General features: G+C 34.0%; 1 protein-coding gene across 2 annotated transcripts; it reads right to left on the reverse strand.

The window, feature by feature from the left end:
• Positions 1-809: 809 nt before the first annotated feature.
• On the reverse strand, positions 810-23,249 carry LOC106620609 (cuticle protein 16.5). 2 transcript variants are annotated; one of them, XM_014239152.3, is made up of 5 exons: positions 23,059-23,249; positions 14,827-15,073; positions 14,175-14,576; positions 2,408-2,486; positions 810-2,203 (listed from the first exon to the last, which is right to left on the reverse strand). In XM_014239152.3, the coding sequence occupies exons 1-5, from the start codon at positions 23,068-23,070 to the stop codon at positions 2,137-2,139; spliced, it is 807 nt and encodes a 268-aa protein (XP_014094627.2). In that variant the 5' UTR covers positions 23,071-23,249; the 3' UTR covers positions 810-2,136. The 2 variants fall into 2 exon arrangements, with proteins under 2 accessions (XP_014094627.2, XP_036224826.2); XM_036368933.2 differs by having other exon boundaries at positions 2,408-2,489.
• Between the last annotated feature and the right edge of the window lie 1,971 nt (positions 23,250-25,220).

Consider the following 25,220-nt stretch of genomic DNA (forward strand, 5'->3'; position numbering starts at 1 on the left):
ATACTTATATGCAGTGTATGTATGTACAATTATATTTTTATATACGTACATTTTTAAGAAATACTTTCTCACAATGTTAAACTTTAAAGATATTGCCTTATACACCATTTTGAGTTCTCAAATGTTATTCAAGAGATCAACTCTTTTGGAGCTTTTATCGAGCTTTTTAGTGATTGCTACTCTCAGATTATTTGAAGTATTCCATTATGCAATTTCATTCAATCGCGTTGATCGTGTGAATTGAATGATTCGTATTATTCGTCTATATCTACTCAAAGGTATAGTTAGCTGTTTAGCTATCTAATAAAATGAATCTTACTTGAAAACAGTTTCGAGTATATTGCTGTTTCTTGATAATATAGCGAGACATGTTGTTTTTAACTACAATACCAAGTAGTAATCAGAATCATTATTAAGCTGTTTACTATTTTTCAGAGAATATTTGAAGTATCATCAAATTTTACTCGGACTGATCAATTTAAACTACGCGCGCTATATTTTTCTAAAATAGCTGAAGCTACTGAAAGTCATCCCAGCCGAGACTTATAACAAATTGGATTAAACTTTGGGGTACTTGTAGTGGCTCAGGAGCCCATTTTAAAGGCGATAAAAAAATTTTATATTAAAATGCGTGAAAATGCATTTTTTTCCTCAGTCCAAGTCAAATTTAATCAGATGATATGCCTTCTTCACAACGGTACATAACCTATAAATTTTTTTCGAATTCACATAAACAAAAATCGTCTTTACCCACCATTCCGTTAATAGAAATTCTCAGCAGAAAACCTTGAAAAGTGAAACCCAATAAATCTTGACTTATTCCACAGTATTAACATTTTCTTTATTTAAGCATTTCATAAAAAATCGTACAATATACGAAAATAATATACAAAATGAAATCGCAAACAAAGGTGAAATGCGCATTGTGTAGAGAAAGTGAATTATGTATTTATGTATTATTATTTGACAAACATAAAACATCAAATGAAAAAGTAAAATTTAACCGCGATAAAAACAACTTATACAAATAGAGTAAAACATAAATGGAGAGAATAACAATGAATGAATTGGCGTGATGTTCGGAGGCTTTGGCGCAAGACACACACACCAACACACATACGAATATTGATATTTATTATATATACTAGTGTATTGGTAAATATTGAGGCGTTGTTGCACAAAACTACATTGTTGCAAGGAATTTCGTGCCAAAAACGAGCACACGAATTAAATGCAAATTACGGCGGAAGGCAATCGAATAGTCAAAATCGGCAAAGCAGGCAGAGGCAGCGGTGTGCGACAACTAGTGAACACAGTTCACGCACATACATGCATTTATTTGTGTGCAATGTTGTTATGCGGTCGGCTTTTGTAATTTTCCGCTCGCGTGGTAAATTGTGTTGCATACTTTTAGGCGTTGTGGCTTACACTGTTGTGCAGCGCCTATATTGACAACCACATCCGCGTGCACTGCTTGCGGTTGTATTGTAGGTGTATGTTGTTGTTTGTTGCTGCTTTATGTTATTGTTGCAACATAGTTTATTGTTGTTATTGCCACATTTTTACACGCAAAATATATAACGAAAGTTATTTACAAATTATGCATGCGCTTTTTCGTGTCTATTTTTTACACCTCAGCCCCCGCTTGTTTTTACCAACGCTTCCGCTTCTAGTGCCATTTTGCTGCTTGCTTTTGCTCGCGTTTTTTGCCGCTTTTGTTTGTTTTTTCGTGTTTGCCATTCATGCGTGTTTTATTGGTGTTTGTGTTGTCTTAATTGTTATTCATTGTTGTGGTGTTTGCTGCTGTTGTTGTTGTTGTCGGTGTCGTTGTTGTACATGCATGCAGATGAATTTGCTTTATTGTGTTTGTGTGCTTGTTGTAATTTCCTGCTGTTCTCCTACATAATTGTGTAATATTTTATTTTCTTCTTTTCTTATTTACTGCTTGGCTTTAATTTTATTTTTAAATTTTTTATTTTTATTTTAGTTTTTATGTTAATTTTTTTATTTTTGTTTTTGTTATTTAGTGTCACGACGTTGGCGTACTGTCGCTTCGTTTTCAGCGCTTCCGTCTCCACCCATTACTGCTGCTCTCTCACTCACTCCTACGCTCCGTTTGCTTAACTGTGTTTCTGCTTAGTAACCGTAATGCACGCCATGTCCAGCGACGGCGGTATGCACTAAAGCGGGTGCGGCGAGTGTCCTGCGAAGCGAATGTGTGAAAATTTTTATTAAAAGTGTAAGAAAAAATTGCGTTGCAAATAAATTTTGAGTAATTAGCTCACAACGTGACCCTTCGGTAGTAAACACTGCTTAGCAAGCGTTATTTAATATAACTTGCAACTATTTTAGTTTATTTGCAGTTTTCTTTTCGCTTTTACGCTCTACATTATTCGCATATACTTACTTAACAGCGAGTGGTGCCAAGGCTGGTGCAGCGAGTGGTAAACCATGAGCTAAGCTAGCGTGTCCAAGGAGTGCAGGTGCTACTTTAGTTATGTATTCAAGCATGAACAGCAGAAGAAAAGAGAAAAGAAAAATATCATATCATAAATATATATATTATAGTGGCAAAAATTAGCTATTTATATAATTACAACAAAGTAACAGTTTTATATACATAACATATACGTTAAAGTATGCTTCTAGGCGCATATACTTCTCAAATTATTAAATATTTTCCTTCACTTAACCATTGATCACCCGCTAACAACATAACAACTACAGTTATAATGAAATACCATCTGATCAAATTTGATTCGTTCATTTGACTTGCCCATTTAAACTGCACACGCAAACCGAATCGAAAATTTTGTTCTTCTTAGAATGTATAAAGTTCTTTAATGTTCGTGTGAAGTTTAATCTCCATATGTCCTTGAGTATGAGTTGGGCAGCTGTTTGTTTACGACGTGAAAAGTTTCTCTACAGATTTTTACCATGAAAAAAAAAATTGAACAAACAGTTTGCTTGAAATTGTATGTTTCCAATGCAATCATGGCTACGTGGGCATTGAAATTGTCCCACAATTTTTGTGGAGTCTACTTTATCACGGACACAAGTATTTGAATCACACAAATCTTTGGGATAAGGCTGCAAGGTCATAAAAAATTGTCGCATGCGAGTCATCCATTCACAGAAACAGTGCTTGAAAATCGTCAGGTTGGCATCAGAGAGACAGTAGACTATCTCAGTATCTTTTGTAGAACGACTCAATAATTTTGACCATTTTCAGGCGTTCACATCAAGCAATTCGTTGTAATTACCGGATTTGTGAACAAAAAATTTATAGATTTTTCACCACGATAACTGCATTCCAGCATGACTGTCACTGACTTTTTGGCCAAGAGTTATCGCTCAACCGCAGTATCCGCCAAATTTGGCTTCCTGTGACTTTTCTCTGCTCCCGAAACTGAAAAACCGAAGCCAATTCGCTAAAGGCTTTTAAGGTCACCCAACCGAGACTAATAATAAGTGTATAGAAAATTGGATTAAGCAGTGGAATACTTACAATTTTGGCTCGAGAGCCTATTTTGAGGGCAACAATAGAGGTTTGTATTAAAGTACTGGCAAATGTAATATTTTTTGTAAGTCAGGAAAAATTTGATATATATACATACGATTACCGTTCCGGTAATTTCGATGTCAAAGATGCAACACGCTCTGGAAGACCCATTTTCGAAAAAATCTATCAAATATTGGAAATCGCCAAGTTCAAACATCAATTACGATTGTACAGGATCTAAACATTGCACGAAAACCGTTTGGAACCATTTGAATAAGGCTGGATACGAAAAATAATAGTTAAAGCATTCAATTTAATGCAAAAATAATGGATTTCTTTTTACTATATACCTAATACTTTATTAAAATTCCGCCCGAAAGTATACTTCAAATTCATACTTGATTTTTTTTTTTTACTTGTAAGCACACTTGTAAGTAATCATGATTATTTGACTTAAAAACACAAAGCAGGAAATATTTTTGCTCTGCATCGACCAAAGTAGCACACAATGGGTAAGTGAACTTATTATTCACTTGGAGTACTCTACAGCGCTTGCTTCATCTCTTTAACCATGCAGTTCATTTATGTTGAGTATTCCAATACGCATTCCAATACTCATTTTGAAATCAAATTTCTCTTAATGAATGTGTATACATTTTTTTTACGTCAAAAGTGACGGATTGACAATTCGCTACAACGTAGAATCACTCTAAACTTTCTAGTAGTCTCCTAGCTATCTAAAATTTCACGTTTAACAGAGATTTTCATCCATAACTATTCGTTTCTATTTGTTTTTCTATTAAGAACTTATGCTTCTATCCCACTATGTATTTTCTAATTAAAAGCTCATTTACGAACTTTCGTGCTAATGATTAACTGAAACAAGTTGCTGCACACTGAGCTACGTGTAACTTTGAAAATAAAAACACGCGAGAGTAAAGCTTTTCAGTTTGCAACACATAACTAAATACACCGCGGCTTATTAATCAACAAATATGCGGTAGTTAATTATGCCGGCACTCACAAATTGTTAATTAAACACAAATGTTTCCACGAAACAGTATATAGTTTGACGACAACAAAATCCCCAGACCACAAAGCTTTTAAGCTCCGAGCATCACCAACATGTGTATACCCTGCAGTCGCTTCGCTGCTGCTTTATTATTGCAGCGATAATGGCTTGTTGCAATAATTAAAGTCGACATTATTTCGCCCCATCTCCGCTTAAGCCCCAGCACACCTCTTCTCTTCGTCGAACACCTTCTTACCTGATAGCCACCAACTTGTCATGTGGCGCTCGGCTAATAGCTCATCTTCGCTACCGAAGCATCGTAAACCGTTTAAATATGATGCGGTGTTGTTGTTGTGTAGTGTATTTGTATTATGCTTAAGCCACTTAAAATTTTCGGCCAGTCTTTGGGGCTTTACGAATTTAGTTAAATTGGCATTCGTTTTCTGTTTCTAAATTGCTGGTGTCGTAGGAACATAATTCTTCGAGCGACGCAGCCCGACATTCAGTATCAATCAACTTAAAAACATTAAAGCATCGTGTCCACAGCAGTTATTGAAATAATTTAGAGGAATGCCTAGTTGACAGTCTTTGGCCATATAAAAATCGGGTTCGTTCTGGTTACGTGAACCTAACTGTCATCGGTACCTATGGTATTTTGCGAATTATCCGGTTTGTGGTCCAATTTAAAAAGATTTTTTGCACAACACGTCAATTTTTTTTTAACACGAGAGTTAGCCTACAACTTTTAAGACATAATACTATCTTCCGTATATATCTAATAGATTATCTAGGGGAGTAATACAAATACGGATCCCTGCGGATGTGTTCACGGTGATCTTAATTAAGCAGTTGAATTACCGAGGATAGGATTAAGGGACCCGCTTCCAATCTAGGTTATGGAAAGACAACCGTCTCAAACATGTATCCCGCATGTTCCAATGATATTAGTTAGCGTAAATATAGCATTACAGCATATAGCATTTACAGTCGCTGCCGACAGTCACAGCTTTGAAGTTGTAGACAATTACCCAACCCAATAACAATATTAATCTTGAAGTCCAACGTCGTAGCGCTTCTACTAACAGGTGACTCTCTGAGCTGGATATGCAATCCAGAAGAAAAATAATCTCTCGACGAATTAATATTGTATGTTGTTTTAAGAAGATCTCATCACGGTTAGCCTAATGCTAATATTACGATTTCGACAGCCAGTAAGGAGGTTCCGCTAACACTTTCTAGCATGAAATTATAGAAACGAGGCTCAATATCTTATGAGATAGTACTATAAGCTGAAGATCTAGCTCCTACGTCACACGTTGCACTTTAACTGTCAACTTTAGTGTTGAGTTATTAAGTCGAAGAGACCGAATACCATATCGCCGTCTTCTTCTTCTTATTCCATTTCCTTCACTCCTGGTGATAGTAGGTGAAGAAGGAGGCTGCCACTGAATTCTGCTAAGCACATAATCTTTCATATTTTGCAATTCGGGTCAAAGTGCATGATAAACGTGAACAGGAAGAAGATTATATATACAGAAGCTTAGCAAGCTGAGCTTTTTGTAAAACATTAATTGACTTATAAAATTGTTTTTGTAATTCTTCGAATATAAAATTCTCAACAATTAGAGCTTATTGTTTTGCTCCTAATTGCAGCTAAACTGCGTCACTAAACAAAAAGTACGTGTTATAACCGGAAATTTCCACGCACAGAATTGCCAAGTAATTTGAAATTCCAAATGGGAGAGAAAGAGTTTTCACACCCCGAAACTTTCGAGCCGCGTGTGCACCATCACCACACCACCACACTCACAATAAAATGCATTTATTCACGCATTGTAAGAAAACACCGGTACACACGAGTGTGTCTACATGCCTCGCATCACTTAGCACAAAGACGGCCGAATAGAATTTACAGCATTCGCTAAATGTGTAACCTGAAGCATGGACTCGCATTCGTAAAGAGACAAAGATGTCAGGCGAGTCAAGTGCGAGTGCTAAAGACTTTGCACGCACACACACACACACACACACATGCTTATGGGATTTCAGCTAGCACTCGGCGAAATGGAATTTCTTAGTGCTGCTGGCACCTGCAATGTCTTTCCGCGTAGAAATTAAATGAGAAATGCCAGATGAGAAGAGCAAGCGCAGAAAGCAGAATAATGCAAGCGATAATGCAGATCAGATTTCACTTGGATTCACTTATACGCTGCTGCATATATACACACATATTTGTGTGTGTGTGTCAGTGTGTCCTGTTGTTTTTATGCGCACAAAAGGGATAACGGCACATTATGTTCATAGTGAGAAAGCCATAAATCAATGCAATGCAAAGCCAAGTGGTGAATACTCGTCGCAATTGAATTTATGACAAACATGCTCACAAACATACACACATATATGCTCACATACACACATGTTTTTTTGTGCTCATGCATTCCGTAGGCGCTTGCTTGTGGTTCGTTCTCTGAATGCTTGAAAAATGTATGTCATATATTATGTAATAATGTAGTTTCGATGTCAATCCGGGAGGCTGCTCATACAAGTATATATGTATATGTGTGGGTGATTTTTTTTGTGGCTTAAGACTCTTCAGCTCTTTTATCTGATAGAGTTAGAATTTATTATTTGTGAAAAATTAATGATGTGCTTAAAATGTTGACTAAGAATTTGTCTTGACTTTGAACTGGAAATTAAAAGAGCTGGGGCTCGCTTACTGCGGGTGGCATTGCCAACAACAAATTATTGACTTTTTTAGGAATATTGCAATTGAAATACGAGTATACATATATTCATTTGGGACTTATTTTTATATATAATTGTGAAAAAAATAGCACAAGAAGCCACAAAGGGCCCTTTTAGAATTTATTTTTAACCCAAAACTTCTGAAGTACTTTCCAAGTAGTCCCTTTTTACATTTAAGTATAATATTAACCTTCAATCGAGCAAAGTTTTTAGTTTCTAATTATATGAGTGAATATTGATATAAGTAATATAAATTGATTAGTTATGCGTTTTTCGAAAACCAGCAAAAACGTTAACCCGGTAAAATTGTAGGGTATCATGGTAACGCTATCAGGTCAAAAAAAAAAACAAAAATGAACAATTGTACCATAAAATAACTTGATTTTGATGGATCAGTTTATATATCAGCTATATCATTAAGTTGTCCGATATCGATAGGCTGTCACCGACATTTCTTCCTGGGTGCTACAAACTTCGTGACAAACTTTATTATGTCCTCATAAACTCGGCTGCTTTGTCTAAGTGGTCAACAGACTAATCATGTAACTGAGAAGTATTACCCTCCCTAGCAGTACTGGCGGTACGAACTTTATGACAACAATGACAAATTTCTGAAAATTTAGACATATTTAGAACTAAGACAAAAGAGTCGACCCCACAAGTCATTTTGTTAGACTAAAGTACAGTTTCTGACGCTTTATGTATTTTATTGACGCAATAACAAGCTTCATTTTAAGTTTCAAAGATGTACAAATCACATCAATGTGGCCATATCATTCGAATATGAATTTACAGAATCACATTCACGTAAAAATTAGAATAAGAAAGTTTTTGATTGTACATATTGTACATACTTTAACATATTGAACACCTTAACACCTGGTCTGCAGTTTTGAGGCATTATTGATAGCATGAGTTTGCTCATTAGCTATTGCCCTTAACAGCAGAACCCCAAAAATGGCATTTACAATAGTGGCAAAGTAAAAATTCGCTATTGTGACTTCACAAAAACCAAAAATTACCATTTCCTTTGGGATGGAATCCGCAAATTGCCAGAAAGATGAGTAAATGTTATATATTCAGATAGGTAATACTTTGAATAATACTATTGAACACGTTTTTTTTAATAAACGTTAAAAATTTTGAAAAACACGCACTAATATATTTATAAACCCATAGTAGGTTCTTAGCTCCAAAGCCAAATATTACCAGCTGCAAATATCTGTATATCTTTTGGTAACATATTTTTTGGTTCTAGGCGGTGAACTTAGTTATTATTTAGCTGTACGACATATTCATTATCTAGCTCCCTCAACTTATTTTTTTTAAGCCCCTTTTGACTTTATTATTCTGTTCTCTCCCAATTATCTTTTGAAAATTAAATTTACTCAATTTTTAAAGCACAGTTTTAGGCTGAATACATAATTGAACATATTTGGAGTTGACTAGATGCAACCGGCCGCATTTGACCTAAATAAATAATTTATGTACACCGCAAATTTGTTTATTAAATATTCAAAGGGATAATAATGAAAAATTTAATTTACCTTCAAACAAATTGCCATTCTGGTCGCCCTAAAGCTTTTGTAAGCAAGCTTTGGGCGCAACAACTTGCAAATTGCGCTCCAGAGAAAAATTTGCCTTCGCTAGAGTGTTTAAGGTTGTAACGGTTGACATAAATATATATAAGTAAATAGAGTACTGAAGCTATAATACCCCTTACAGGTGCTTTTTTTATAGCAAAAATGAGTTTTGATTTTGAGTCTGTCTATATGCCAACTATATGCTATAGTGTTCCGATCTGAAAAATTGCATGTTTGCCTTAGACAATAATCCAAGCCAAATTTCATGAAAATATCTCGTCAAATGAAAAAGTTTTCGATGCAAGCAGTTGATTGCGATCGTTGAGTTTATATGGCAGCCATATGCTATAGTAATTCAATATCAGCAGTTCCGACAAATGACCAGCGTCTTAATGAGAAAAGGACATATGCAAAATTTCAGATCGATATCTCAAAAACTGAGGGGTTAGTTCGCATATATACAGACGGACAGATGGAACGACGGACATGGCTAAATATACTCATACCGCTGATCAATAATATATATACTTTATAGGGTATCCGAATTTTCCTTCGTGGCAATCTGTTCAAGGTATAAAAACAAAAATAAATAAAATAACACAAAATAAACAACGGAAGCCGCAAGTAAAAAGCAGGAAGTTAAAAGTTTCCTACAAAATGCGAAACAAACATGCAACAACAACGGGAAGAATATGTTAGCGAAGAAGAACACAAGCGCCAAACAACTAAGCCAAGTCCCCTAGGGTCCGAACAAAAACTGTGGGAAAAAATTCCAACAAATTGCACACCCCTGTATGTATATATATATACATATGTGTGTTGCGTTGCGCGCCAGTGACTGCAACGATAGCCGCTCGGTTGGACAGGCAGAAGACTGACAGCTTAACGAAATTTGCTAACAAAACTGCCAGCGGCAGGCGATGCGCGCCGGAAGAGGCATCAATCAGTAGTCTGCCATGGACTTGGTCGCGGTGCATGAGAGAGCGACAACAAACAGCGAGCACAGTTTTATATGTTGGCGACATAACGGCAGTAGCGCGACAGTTGCCGAAAACGCCAAAAGCGGCGAATAGACAAAAAATTAATAATGATTGATTATTTTTGTTGCTGCAAGCCGCACAGTTTGCTGTCGTCACACCCCAAGCTCACGCGAGTGCTGCTCCTCCGTGTTGTTGTGAGCTATGCCGCATATAACGATAGTATTTCACAGCTGTCCAATATGTGTCCGAAACTGTGTGACGAATAAATAAATTGAATTGACAAACGTCCAGTTCGTCAATCGGGCGTTTATAGCGCTTGAAATGCTAGGAATGATGAGTAAGAGGGGAGGCAAGGGGACTAGGAGCAGACTGGTGTAATAGAGCAGAAACGATACGCAAGCAGTGGAAACATTGTAGCCTAATAGTTTAAAATAAGTCGCCTTGCAAGTTGTTTAAAAGTTTTCTTGAGTGTGTGTATGTACGTCTCTCTCTCTCTCTCTCTCTGTCCCTGGCAAAGCATATAGGAAGTGCAAGGAAATTATTTATAAAGCGACACACCACTACATACATATGCCCGCATGTGCTGTGTGTGGCAAGTTTCCTCTTTGGCAAAAGTAAATTAAAAACTGACTTATTGAGTACGTGACTGATTGGTCTGCATTTGATTGGAAAAGCAAAGAAAAATATGCTCTTAGTTCGAGAATTTCAAAGAAATTATTTTGACAGTACATTTACTGTAAAAATATGAATGAAAATATAGTATGGTAGAGAGAAAAAGGCAGTCGTAATTTAGGTCTAAAATGAGCATTTATTCCTTATGCATATCACGCTTTCACTCAATCAAAGAGGAGTAGCTCCAATAGTTTATGTTCGCTTCTCACTAAAAGTCAAAAACCCAGGCTCACATAAATTATGATTTTATGATCATTATTTTCAACTCTTCGATAATTATCTGCAAGTTCATGAGCGCTTTCTGTAATAACCTTTGTAAAAGCTTTTTGTTGATGTTCGAAAATTATAGATTATTAAGGAATTCTCGATTTCGAACTATCGCAAAATCTATTGTCTAGTGATGTTTCACTACGCAATGCCATTAAAAAGTTTCGCTATTTCAAACTGTCAACGAGGAGTTAAGCTTTTAAACTTTTATAGCGAAAATGTTACGTCTTAAAAGACAACTTTGTTCTTTAATTTCGGCCAAATGATAGACTACATATAATAACTAGTATCAAGTCACCGGCTGAACCGAAGCTAAAATGCCCTTCACAAATAGAAAATTTTCCATACAGGAATTTGGGTTTGATCTGCAAAGTTCATTCAAAGATTGTAGCGTTATTTGGAATAATATTCTATGCCAAATTTCGTGAAGATATCTTGTGATATTAAAAAGTTTTCCATACCAACCGATATCGGCGGTTTTGACAAAATAGCAACTTCTTGGGAAAGAAAGGACATATGCAAAAATTCAGATAGATATATCAAATACTGAGCGACTAGTTCGAGTATATACAGACGAACATGATCAAATCAACTCAGCTCATCACGCTGATCATTTATATGTACAGGGTCTCTGACGCTTTCTTTTCGGTGTAACAAACTTCGTGCTAAACTTAATATACCCTGTTTAGGGTATAAATATTTGTTTTGGACTTGTGTATATATAAGGTTAATATAAAATGTGATAAATTTCTTTGTGAATATGACACAATTTCCCATTTGAGTTACACAAACAAAACTTAGTTTCATAAACAACACACGTTTTCTAGCGTCTTTACCACAACAAAGAGCTTCAGCGCCTAAATGTATGTTTGTACATTTTTAATGCTCGTCTTCACTATGTTATCTATACACATTCTATAGTCGTTAATATATTTTAAAGTGTTTCGTTTTTATTCACGCTTCATTACAAAGTTCAACAGCACTTCACCTGACTGCATAAAGCTTTTAAGCTGATTAAATGTGGCAGTCAATATGTAACTTGGTGTTACCGCAAAAGAATTGTAAACCGTAAAGGTGTACAAGTATTTTTATGGGTGGTGGCCAACAAAAACAAAAATGTTTGTATGTGTTGTGTTGATTTTTTTTTTAAGAAAATGTCATAAGAAGTTAATGCGGTTGACGGTTCCTATGCCTACGCCGTTGGAGTTAACCTATAGCCTACTAACAGGCTTTTACGTACAAGTACTTTTGTATACCAGCGATGAGTGAATCTGTTGACAGAGCTCTTTGAATCATTGTTAACATATAAGCTAAATGATTATAACTGATTAATCAGATGATGGTATGGTGAGTTATTGAGTATGAATATAAGGAATTATAAAAATTTTTATTGTCTAAAAATATTGTTATATAATAGATACCCCTGCTTGGATATTGAAACCTTGAAATAATTACTTTATGTATATATGTATATAATTCATACTCATATTAGGAGGAGCCAATATAAATAATAATTTCGAATTTATGGATTAAAAGACACCTAACTACAGAGCAAAATATCCTTCCGAGGCAAAAACAACCTGCTTTCATTGAAAATACCATATCATATAAACCGTTTAGGACAAAATTTTTTACAATACGTATTCTAGTAGAGCATACAAGTTCTTAAATAATTTACCTCAGGGTTTTTCAATTCAAAAGTTCGATTCGCTTCTTTTAAAAGTAAGCTAAAATTACTGCCTTGCAGAGATATTTTTTTCACTGTATATAGATTCAATTTAATAATATGAAATTTATTTTAGCTCACCCTAATATATGTATATAGATACAATTGTATAAAAAGATTTGTCCATGCATATTTATATGCAATATTTATATTTAAATATACTTCTATGAAGAAGCACAGTCGCGTCTATAAATACTCAAAATATTTGTTCCACACATATGTACATACAAACCCACACACACATGCGTATTAAATATATACACAAACAATTAAAAAGTTCATTTCAACAGTAAAATCTTGGCAGTGCAAAAGTTGGCAGAATATAAAGTTAAATTGCTCATTAGTAAAAGTAAAAGCTATTTATACACCCACTTGCATATATATAAGTACAAACAAATGCATTACTATAAAATATGGTATATAAATATATGTATAATAAGTATGATATAGCATATAGGGCTCAGTGCAGAAACCTTGCAAAATGAATTGAAAACTTAAAAAAAGTATTCTACAATCTTTGAAAAATTGATAATATTCAAACTGCTGTCCAACAACACTATTCAATCGTGCTTAACTGTAGAACATTTTTTTGAAAATTGTGAGTGTTTAAAGCGAGAGCAATGAGCAGCATTGTTTGCAAATTTAAAAGTATATTGGTACAAAAAAAATTCTTATTTCACAAATTTAAAAAATTCGAAAAATACAAACATTTATTTTATAAACAGGTGGCAACACTACTTGATTTTTTTTTAATTATAAACTTCCTTTATCAGACTTAATATTTATTTATCTCATCTCAAAAAGAATTTATTAAACAGATGGCAACTTTATTTAAAAATTATTGTTTTAAATGTAAATACCATTTCATCAGCTTGACTTTTCCAATGTTGAATTATCGAATTATTATTTTTAGTTCAATATTTTAAAAAAGGTGGCAACCCTCGTGCTCTCAAAACTTTGAAAACTACCCGAATATTACACGAAATAATCCAAAAAGAAATTTAAATCGGTTCGGACTTTACTAAAGTACATACTGCATACTACAAGTGTGACGGAATGTTGTTGCGTAACACATATTTGTTGCAATTGTTCGGACTTAAAATCACAGGTTTCTTTGGAGATGTTTGAAGTTTAGCGCTAGAATAGGTAGATCGCAAGAAAGTACAAAATTTGAGCTAGAATATTTTTTATCGGCGAGTCAATTATTTCAAAGAATATTGAATAAAAGTTTTTAACCTTAAATTTGTCGCCCAAAATGTCTTCTAAAAATATACAGCTGCGTATTTTGAAGACTTACTTGCAAAATGGCTTCTAGAGATATAAAGCGGACCAATTTAACCTACGTTGACTGGTTGTTCATAGAATAAAATATCGCGGCAAAGAATTTTATACTTAGTTATAATAAAAATTACTGAAATATTATATTTTGAAACGCACATTGTTGCATCGAAGAGGTTTAGCTTCACTTATATCAGATTTAGGATATATTATATATACTATATAAACCAACACCAGTTGTAGAAATAAATATGGAGTTAACCAAATTTCATTTTCCTTTTTAGGGTTTTTAGTAATCTGACACACCCTGTTAAATTAAAAATATATACAATCGCAAAACATCTACTTCAATGCAATTAGTAGTATTTTCTTCAGATTACGCACAAAGCGTAGGAGCGCTTCTACATACCATAAGCAGATGCCGAAGCGTATTTCAAAGTAGCAGCGGGTGCGGCAGCGACATAACTATGCGAGAGTGCGGCAGGAGCGGCGGCGTAATGTCCATAGGCGGCGGGTGCAGTGGCAGCGGCGTAATGTCCATATGCGGCGGGTGCAGTGGCATACTGTATAGCTGGGGATTGATAGCTATAAGCCGGTGCTGGATAGCTGTAAGCAGGAGCGTGATAGCTCGCAGCCGGCGCAGCGTAGGTGATGCCATGCGCGAGAGCAGGTGCAGAATGCGCCAGAGCCAGTGCGGGTGCCGCGTAACCATGACTAATGGTGGCTGCCGGGGCGGTGTACGCATGTGCGGCGTAAGCGGTCGGCGCGGCATAAGCATGAGCGATGGGCGCAGCGGCAGCGATGACATGACCTTATTGTTTGCAATAGCGTTTTTTTATGTAAGCAGATTTGTAATAGCAGTGCGAAAGCAAGAGTACATATGTGCAAGAGTGCAGAAGAAGCATACGAGAGTGCAAAAGAATGTGTGAGTGCGAAATGTGTTGTAAATTCAGTTAAAGTGGTGTGAGTTGGTGCGAAATAAAACATTTTTTATATTAAATACTATTCTTAAATACACAACTTTTTTCGAACCCTCCGCCCCACAATCCCCTATTACTTACCACCATGTGGCGCAAGACCGGCGTCATTGCTAATGCTCGAGCGTTGCACGTGCGATTGCGAATGCGCAGTTTGTACGGCGCTGGAGTACTCCGACTGCGAGGATTGTCCGTAGTGACCCTTGACGGTGTGCTCTTGTGAGCTGCCCACGGAAGCGTGGTCCACGCTGGGCGCGGAGATGGAATAGGCCGCTGGGCCGCCGGGTCTGGCATGCGCGCAGGCAACCAATGCGGCAATAACGAAAATAACCTGCAACAGATAACACAAACCAACTGATAAAAACGCAATTAAAACCAAAAATGAAGACAAATTAATTTACGAGGCATATTTTGAGGCGCACAGCGAGTAATATACTCCGCGCAAGTAATTAAAGGCGATATTAATTGTTGCAAACAGCACCTGCTTTACAGCCGTACAGACAGTTACAGTTACGAGCAGTGGCGCAGCACATAAACTACACACACTCTCTCGCCTGAGCAGCCGCGCATGAAGTTCAACTTTCTGGCGCGTCTTTTGTGTCTGCGTCGTAATGGGTAAACTTTTTCACTACCGCGGCGCTGCTGCACACCCACACACACTGGCTTTACGGCATTCCATACACCAACACACGCATGCGCAAGTGTATAATGTTTAAAGTTTTAATTAACATTGCGAAAAATCGGAAAACCGATAATGTTGCGTTGCCACCATGTACAGCCTTGTTTCCACAACGACTTCATTACCACTGGATTTTTCATGAAAATAACAGTTAATTGTTGAATTTTAAGTGCGAGTAGCTTGCTATGTGTGCATCTAGATCAACATTAACTGCACAAGAATTCGGCGGTTCGTTATTAGTTGCATGTTTTTCCAGGAAATTGCGATACTCAAGTGCTGATACTAGCCAGCAGCAAAGTTTCAATACAAAGAAGTCTCCATTTGAGTTTCGGGTTGCGCTAAAGTTGATATTCGTGTGAAAAATCATTTGAGTGAAAATGCGAAAAAGTTATCAGAAGCGGTGCGCTGAGGTGATATGCATTTCATATGCCAAAAATACGATTACATATAATAATATAAGCATTTATGCACGTTAGGGTGGTTTTTACAAGATTTAATTGAAATATGGAAATAATAAAGAAAAATCATTAACTTCAGTTGTACCGAAAATACAGCTATATGCTATATTGGTTCGATATCGTCGGTTTCGAGAAAAGAGCAGCTTCTTGGTGACAAATAGATGAGTTCACAGTTTCAGATTGATATCTCAAAAACTGAGCGACTAGTTAACATATATACCGATAAATACAGACAGCCAAAAACAAAAACTAATATCGAATTTAAACGCTGAATTTAATCTCGCTGTTATTTATATGGAAAACTTTGAATACTTACTCAAATAAATTTAAAATTAAGCCAAAAATCTTGCATTGCAGGTACATTTGTTTCTGTATATAGGTTAATTTTAACACTTAATTGTTTCAGGTCCACCATAATATATACTTGCAAATATGTACACTTATACATATTATATTTATTTCTTTTCCATATAATAATTGTCCTTCACGACGATTAAGGTTACTCATACGCCCTGCCTATCAAAATAACTTCGTAACTTAAACTTAATTGAAAATTTAAATTGTGCTTCTTAGGTCTTTGGGGAGCAGAGAGGTCCATACACTAGCGGCTTTTACCAATTTATATATAATTTATTTGTTTTATGATTGAGGATGCTGATTAATTACTGATTTATTTGAGAAAAAGTGGTTCCATTCTATAAACTATTTGCTATTCTGAAACGCACTTAAAGTTTTAAATCTCTCAGTTTTGGCTTCAATAAGGTCACAATCTCCACCAAGCCATAGTACGAAAACCAAATACCAGTTATTATAGAAATTCAAAATCTTTACTACCGATGTGTCGGTGACGATGCTACTTCTATATATTTTTCGATTTGAATGAAAGTTCTTTCTCACCCGAAATCATTACTTAAGAAAATTGATAGTTGTTTATCTTATTTTACAAATATACCACTTAGTTCTGAAGTTCTTTTTTTTTTGTCAAATAATATTTCTGGAGGCAATCGTAACAAGCGAAACTATACCATATGAAAATGGGAGAGAACATTGCTGAAGGTGAAGAAGTGAATGTATTCTCAGATGATGATAATTGATGCAGATTTTGTAGTGGTGGCATCACAGGACAATTTTTAATGTATTTCTTAACCGATTTCTATAAAACGGTGGTCTGATCCAATAATTTTTTGACGGCAGTAGAAGATACCAACCACTGATATGCTATATATTTAAGGCCTTAAGGAAGCATGAACCAGCTTGAAGATCGTGGCAAACTGATATTTTTTATTGGGGGTTAAACAAAATCACTATTTGGAACACCATGTAATCGGCATTACAACAATAGTATACTGATCATAACCAAAAAAATGCCATCATTACAATTAACTTATGTTTCCATTTGAAGACTAAGCTCTTTTATGTTCTTAAACATCATTACCGACACAAAAGTTAAACTGTGTTGCAGCTCAGATTATTAAGAATGTTATGTGGCAAATAAAATTATTTTATGCTTGAAATTTTTGTTATTTTTGTGAGTTATTATTTATTTTATATATTACAAAAAAATTTAGTTTAAGATTTATTATTGTCAATTACTATAAATTATCTCAGCACTGTATGTTTAAGCATAGCCAACAGATTTTAGACATAATTGAATTCCTAAACAAGAAGTGAAAGCATTCATACTTAAAAAATATGAATAAAAGATTTACCGAAGTCACCAATACACAATTTATTCATAACCGAAATCTGAATTTTTGAAAAGAATAAATATTGTTGAAATCGCACAATTTTGTATAAGCAAAATTCACATCAAAATAATGTATGCCAATTTTAAACGAGTAAAATTTTTCAAGTGAAGCAATCCAAAGCTATGAGTGTATGCAAAATATGCACACAAAACTGAACTAGTGCATCATTTAGTATGTATCAGTGTGTGTATTTGCATTAAAGTGTCAACGTTTCGCACACAACTATAAACACTAACATCTCGACAACACTACAACACTGCACCGGTTTGACATTTTTTTTTTTGTTGCTGCAAAAATTTACTGAATTTGTTGGTGTGTTTATTTATTCGCTACACTCATTCTTGCAGAGTGACAATAAAGGTAAGTCAGTACTAGCATATATTATTATATGCCCGTATGCATTTGCGTATGTTCTATTGTATGTGTAAAAATATTTGATACTTTGTTTTAATTGTAATAAATAACATTTTGGTTGAAAACGTATTCAAGCTAAATGTTTCATATAGATGGCAACCCTGTTCAAATATATTTTTCACCTATAATATTTCTTAAAACGTTTCAGTTTGATATCTTAAATGTATATACTAATTTGCTGCTTTCATCTGATTTAATGATTATTATTATTTTCAAATATATGGCAACGATTCACAAAAGTATTTGTGACAGAATTTTTCTTAAACTTGTTTTGTTTGTCTATATATTTATTATGTAAATATTTCAATTCATAATAAAAAATAGATAAGTGGCAACCTTGCACAAGTATTTTTTCAGCTTTCTTAAATCTTTATAGTTCGATATTTATATTATATGTAGTAATTCGTTTTTCTCATCTAATTTATTCATTATTATTATTTTTAAATAGATGGCAACGCTTAAAAATATTTTACTTTACGAAGTATTTAAAATATTGTATTTAAAATAAAACCTGTATAGGTTGACCCTCGTTTATACCTCGTTTCAATTATGTCAATATTTCAATTATATAAAAAAAATTAATAAGGTGGCAGCCTTGCACAGAAATACTGTATGTTATAAATTTTCTTAAATCGTTTTAGGTTGATATTGTATCTACCATAATTATTATTTTTTTTTATATATAATTTATTGATTATTATTATTTTCAAATAGATGGCAACGCTTCATAAAAATATTTGTGACAGAGTTTTTCTTAAACTTGTCCTGTTTGGATACATTTTAATTATGTTAATATTTCAATTATAAATAAAAAATAAATAGGCGGCAACCCTGCCAAAATATTTTTTAGCTATAAGCTTTCTAAATTTGCTTTAGTCTTATATCTATATTGTAACTAGCAATTCGCTCTTCTCATCTAGTTTATTTATTGTTATTATGTTGGCAACGCTACAAAAAATATATAAGACAAAATCTTTCTTAAACTTATTAAACTTAAACAATTTTTATATATTTCTTTTATTTTAATATTACAATTAAATTTAAAAAAATAGCAGGTGACAATCGTGTACAAAAATATGATCGGTTATACGATTCCTTAAGTCACTTTAGTTAACGTCAATTTGATACCCTTAATGATATATTTTCATAACTTATCAGTTTTTTTCACCTAAAATATTCAAACAGGTGGCAAGCATTTCACTCTTTTATTAAAAAGTATCCAAGAGCTCTACCGGTTAGTTAAAAAAAAAAATAGATCTGAAAACTAACAATACGAGCCCTAACAAAATTATTTAAGAAGTTGCACTACTAAACTTATTCCCCTCTAAGGGATCTCTAAGTGACAGTAGTAAGATTCTTTAATTAGAAAATCACTCACGAGCGCAGCTGCTTCGTTGCAGCTAAAAATATTCAACATGCGATTAACTGGTACATGAATTGACTTAAGCCCGTGACGCAGAAGAAAAAGAGATAACTGCGCTTGCATTGACTTAAAGCACTGCGATGGTAAACAAAGGGAGAAAGAAGCAAGCAGAATTTACTCAGAATGAAATACGGAAAGATGCCGCGATTACGACACAGAAAATGGCTGAACTTGCGAGTAAACATCTCAAAATAAACTTTCGCCAAACAGCCGGCGAGTGAGTGAGCGGAGAAAGAGTGGAAAAAAATGTGTGAAAACTTTTACGAAAACAACAACACACGGATTGAAGAAAACAACTGCAGGGAAGCGCGTTCGCTGACTTCAGAAACTGTTAAAGGATTTATAACGAAGCAAGGGCAACAACATAAACAACCACACACTTGTATAAATGTATGTGTGTTCGTTTGCAGTTCGTTGCAAAGTTTTTCTCGTTTGAAGTACACTTTTCTTGGCTTTTTGATTTAAAATCTTCAATGGAAAATTTTTAGCCTGCCGCATTGACTTTATCAAAAGAGTTATGGATGTATGTTATGAGTATATATGGGAATATATTTTGATATAGGCAGGCTTTGTAAACTACTATTTCAAGAAAATTTAACTCGTTTGAGCGATGCAATATCAAAAACTTTTACTCGAAGTAGTTGAAAAAGTATCCATAAAAAAGTATTTCGAAATAAAAAAAAAACTTTTTAAGGGCACTATTAATACACAAATTAAGCACATTTTTTTATTAAATTAACTTTTTTTAATAGATAAAAAGTATTATTTACTAAAATTATAAATTTATACATATATATTCTTTTTTACTAAAATTTATTTTAATTTTTTTACTTTTCTTATTTAGGTCGAATTCAAAAAACTTATTATATTAAGAGATATTAAGTTTGCCACGATGTTTGTAACACCGGAAAAGAAATGTCAGAGACCCTATAAAGTATATACATATGTAAATGATCAGCATGACGAGCTGAGTCGATTTAACCCTGTCCGTCTGTCCGTCCGTCTGCCATACAACAAACAAACTTACCGATCAAAGTTTTTGTAAGGAATCTTTTGTTTTATTTATAATTTGTAATTTAGTTGAATTCCTATGGCAACCTTGCTTTTGTTCTAATATGTTTTCAACTTTAGCTATGACTTCAGAAAGTGAGTGTGAAATTTTGATTTACGCTTCGCCAAAATTTTAGCGAATTCCCATTCGCGCTCGAATCGCCAGTTTAAGCCCGTGAAATGTATTTTATATAAAGCAAATCCGTATAGTCTTATAAGAATATATATTTTTATATAATTATAGAAATGTGTGTGTCGTAGTGTATTTTTAACTTTGCGAACAACTTTTCCGCCACTTATTATATTCTGCTCGTATCCTTACATTTCCACAAACGCATACTTTTTCTGAAAAATGCACTTTGTAGCAAAAGGAGTGCATAAGAATTAAAGAATTTAAAATATTCCATGTGTATAAGGAAGAGAAAGTAAAGATGAATGGTGAGCACAAAACTTTGAGAATGAAAAAGAAGAGACTGAAATTTAAGTAAGTATTTTTCATGCGAAGACATTATTTTTTTTTTATAAAATATGTGTGATATGAAATAATCCAATAATGCTTTGTAAGGTGGTTGCGATGTTACGCAGCGATTCATATAAAATACATTAACTCAATTGAGACGTTTTCTTAATTTTGGCACTAAAGCGTCGATTTACGTTCTTTTAATATTTTAAGTAACAAAAAAATAAATTTAATTTATAGCTTTAAAGATGCTGGTCTCTTAAGCAGAGCAATCTACTGTCCAATTAATAGTTTTAAGATAAACAAGAATATATATTGTAGTGAGGACACAAATATGGCATTTTCTGACAAATTGTTCCTAAAGAAATACATAGGTTAACATACGAAAAATTCAAATTGTAAAATTTAAGCTACTGAGCAATGATAAATTTCTGTGAAGTAGTTGACGCGAGTATGTGTTCCAATGAAAGAACGATGAGTACTAAACTAAATTTCGGCAGGAGAAAAATAATTAAGTGAAAAAACGACCCAAAAAGCACAAACTTAAACAAGCCCTTAAAGTTGTCATACTTAAATACACGAATTTACTAATAAGTGGGACCGGCGATTTTTAAAAGATTAATAAAAGTTTTTTTTTTTTGGATTTTTACTTTGTTTGTTGATCAAAATTTTAACGTATACCAAAAAAATTGTATCAACATTCTACCTATCGAAGAAAGCAGGATGATATTTTTGTTGTAAATATGTGGGTTTTATTCAAAGTACAATCATACTAACTTTGGTGATACGTTTTAAAAAATCTTTGAAATTCAAGCGTTAAGAACCGTCAAGTAAATTATAGACAGTAAAAAATATTTTACAAAATTACAATACACTTTTAAAATCCCCGACTAGTATTCGTAAAATTTTGCAATATTTTTTCAAGCCTTTTACAACGTAAGACATTTTTTGTTCTCGATTTAACCCTATCTCCGAAGAATAGAAATGATTCTATTCTAACCCAAGTTCTATAGCGTTCTGAAAAGTTCAGTTGTCTTCGATAATGATTTTCATCCGTTGGGAGGAAAATGTAAAATATGTAAATTAGGTATATTTAGTTGATAAACTCGCGGCTCTAAAAGAAGCATAACGAAAATGTGATAAATCTCTCAAAAACGTCTATGACAAGATAATATATATAATAAACAGATGAAACGAAGATCAATAAAATAAATCCGTTGAAAATAGATTTATTCTTCTGTGAGTAATTATAGTATATGGAGATTTGTTTGCAGTTATAGAAAGGGATCTATTGTCCACGTCAAAGAGGAACGGAAGCGATAAAATATATTTGCAAATTTAATAAGGGACGAATATTAAGTCTAAAATACCTCGACTCTCACAATTTTAGACATCCAGCTAAAATAGCGGAAATAGAAATAAAGAACCTAAAAAAGTTCTGTGATAGGTTCAAGATGCTTTGTCGATGGTTAATATCCAACTACAAGAGTTTTCATCTAGCTTCACATAGGACTGTATTTATCAATCTACATGTAATCCGCATTAGCCATCTAACCTAACCTAACATAACCTAAAGTAATGTTAAGCATTTACTTTTCTTACCATTCGTTGGATTTTAAGTAGATTTATAGACTTCATCACACCGTTATACTTGTAGTCATGAAAAATTTATGCATAAAAATGAAAACTTGAGTTTTGAATTCTCCACTACAGAGCCTTGAGCCGGAATACAATAGAAAATGTATGAAACTGTGAAAAAACTCAAAAGTTTTGCTGAAAATCCAGCAACAAATATTAAATATTGAGCACATTCGGTAAAAAAAAAGCACCAGAACCGAGCCTTGAACCCAACAAAGCACTTGTAAGGCGCTTATAGCCAAAAAAAACATAAAAATATAACAGAAAACAAACAATATTCCAAAAACACTTTCATATGAGTTGCTCAAACCTTAGCGTGTCCTTTTTTAGGCACAACTTCAATATATTCAAAAAAAAAAAAATTATATATCCTTCCAAGTCTTCTTTAAAAGTCTTTTTATGCTAATATTAAACAACAACAAAAAACCACACTTTCACTTGCATACCTTGAAAGCCATTTTATATATTTTGTTTACGAAACTGCTGTGCTGCTTTACGAACGTGTAATTAAATTACGAAAAAATACACTGACAACTTTTGACGGGCGAGTTGTGGCTTAACTTTTGCTTGTTGGCAACACTTGGGCACTTCGGCAAACGATTTGCGGTGATCAAACGTTTTCAAAAACGCACTAAAAACTGTTTCAATTTCGTATTCTTTGCGTTTATTTATACGCTTGGGCCATAAAGTTGTGGCAGCAACAGCAGCCGTCGTCGCCTTAGCTGCGCAACAACAACAATAAACATATTATAGTATAACAACATCTAAAATATTGGAAACTGTATCTGTGGCAGCCAAACGGGTTTTTATTGTTTTCAGTTATTTTTTTTCTTTTAGTTTTCCGGTGCAAAATTCAAAGCAACGCGTAAGCTGCGTCGCGCTACAAATCTGCAACAACGGGCAGCAACATTTGCCGCGGCAAAGTTAATAAGAGCAGCAGAGCCGAAAAAAATCGACAACAACAAAAACAACAATTGTACTTATATTTCCAGCGGCCACAATGCAAAAGCCAGCTTAACGGCTGCCGCCATCGCTGCACGATTTTTCAACAAACACTTTTCCATTGGCAAGTTGGGGTGGCGGCTTGGACTTAAGCGTCACATTTAGTGGACTTTAAGTTTTTCTTTATGTATTTTTTTTTGTAAATCTTTATATTGCAGTTTTTTCATTTTTTTTTTTTTTGCATGGCCTTATATTTCACTCTAAATGTGTTGGATAACAAGGTAAATTTTTTTTCGGCTTGTTTAGGCTTAAAAATTCTGAGTGCCACAGCTCAACAAAGTAAAGTATATGCAAAATAATTCCCACTACTCTTTCCCAGGTTCTGAAAATGTTCGAAGCAAGATATTTAGATACCACTGATATTTGTAAATATTCTGGTTCTCTATTATTGATTCTTTAGTGAATCTAGTCTTCTTCAGAGAAATAGCCTTCTACGCCAGTTAATTCGTACGTTAAAGGCAATAATAAGGTCTTAAAGTCTTCCTGAGCATTTTTCTATCAGTCCCAGTCAGAATATTACTAATTTTTTTCGTTTTATTTACTTTACAAGAAACTATTAAACTGTTTCATTCAAGTTATACATTCACAAACGTCTCTAAATAGTTTTAATTATTTTTAAATTGAGAACTATATTTTGAAATATTTATGTATCACTATTTGACTAGATTGAAAAAAATTATTGACCAAATTGTCAATGGTAGCCCTTTGCTAAAAAATGAAGAAATATATTTCTAAAACTTGCTTAGAGATTCGAATTTAGACATTTAGATTAGACAGTTTTTCTTATAATTATCACTATAATCTTAGTTGTCAAGCTTCAGAAATTAATTCATATAGACGGAGTCAGTAGTCTAGTAGCCTGTTCATAAGTTCATCGGTGTAATAGATAATTTCTTCAGAACGACATTACCAATTCGACTGATTATTCTTATCTTTTGTCCGGTTTTGTTAAATAAAGGTTTCTGAGTAAGAATATTTTTAGGAATTATACTGACAAACTCAGAAAGTTAAGCGAAACTTTATATATCTAACTCCCGCAAATCGCAATGCAAATATTGAGGATCAATCTCAACCGAACAAAATATTTACTAAAAGGATGCCAACTTCCTCGAAGTTTTTCTATGAACACAAAAACATATGTACCCACATCTACCACGATTCAGGTTTGAGAAAATGCCTGTGGACGTCCAGAAGCCAATTTCGCAAGAGTTGTGCTAGGTACTTTGTGGAAGTTGTTCCAGCTGATGAATTTTAGGTATTGTCTGAAACATGTATTACTTGCAATATAAGTCTAGCACCACGATTCCCGAAATATAAGCAGTATTTCATTCCTCCAATAATGTAGTTACCTTTTAGTCCAATCGTAGTACTAGGTTTCTCCAAAAAATTTGAGCAGGGTACCCTATAGAGAGACTTGGAAGTTATCGTTCCGGAAAAATAGTTTTATTAAGCGTCTTCGGACTCCAATCAAGATCTTCTACTCCATAATCTGTGCGAACAACTTACTAAAAGTAATTTCAAGCGCATGCTAAATACTCATTTCTCCTTCATTTATAACGCGGTCTTTAGACCATCCTTGGTTGAGCTAAACTTACAAATGTTTATA

Source organism: Bactrocera oleae, chromosome 5 (assembly GCF_042242935.1).
Source record: "Bactrocera oleae isolate idBacOlea1 chromosome 5, idBacOlea1, whole genome shotgun sequence".
Lineage (NCBI taxonomy): Eukaryota > Metazoa > Arthropoda > Insecta > Diptera > Tephritidae > Bactrocera > Bactrocera oleae.

What these genes read in the sequence shown, in the direction of transcription:
- LOC106620609 (XM_036368933.2), bottom strand. An exon ending in CGCTTCGGCATCTGCTTATG is followed by an intron (nt 2,490 to 14,174) that starts GTATGTAGAAGC and finishes ACATAACTAAAG; the next exon opens with TAGCACCTGCACTCCTTGGA. An exon ending in TTGGCACCACTCGCTGTTAA is followed by an intron (nt 2,204 to 2,407) that starts GTAAGTATATGC and finishes TTCGCTTCGCAG; the next exon opens with GACACTCGCCGCACCCGCTT.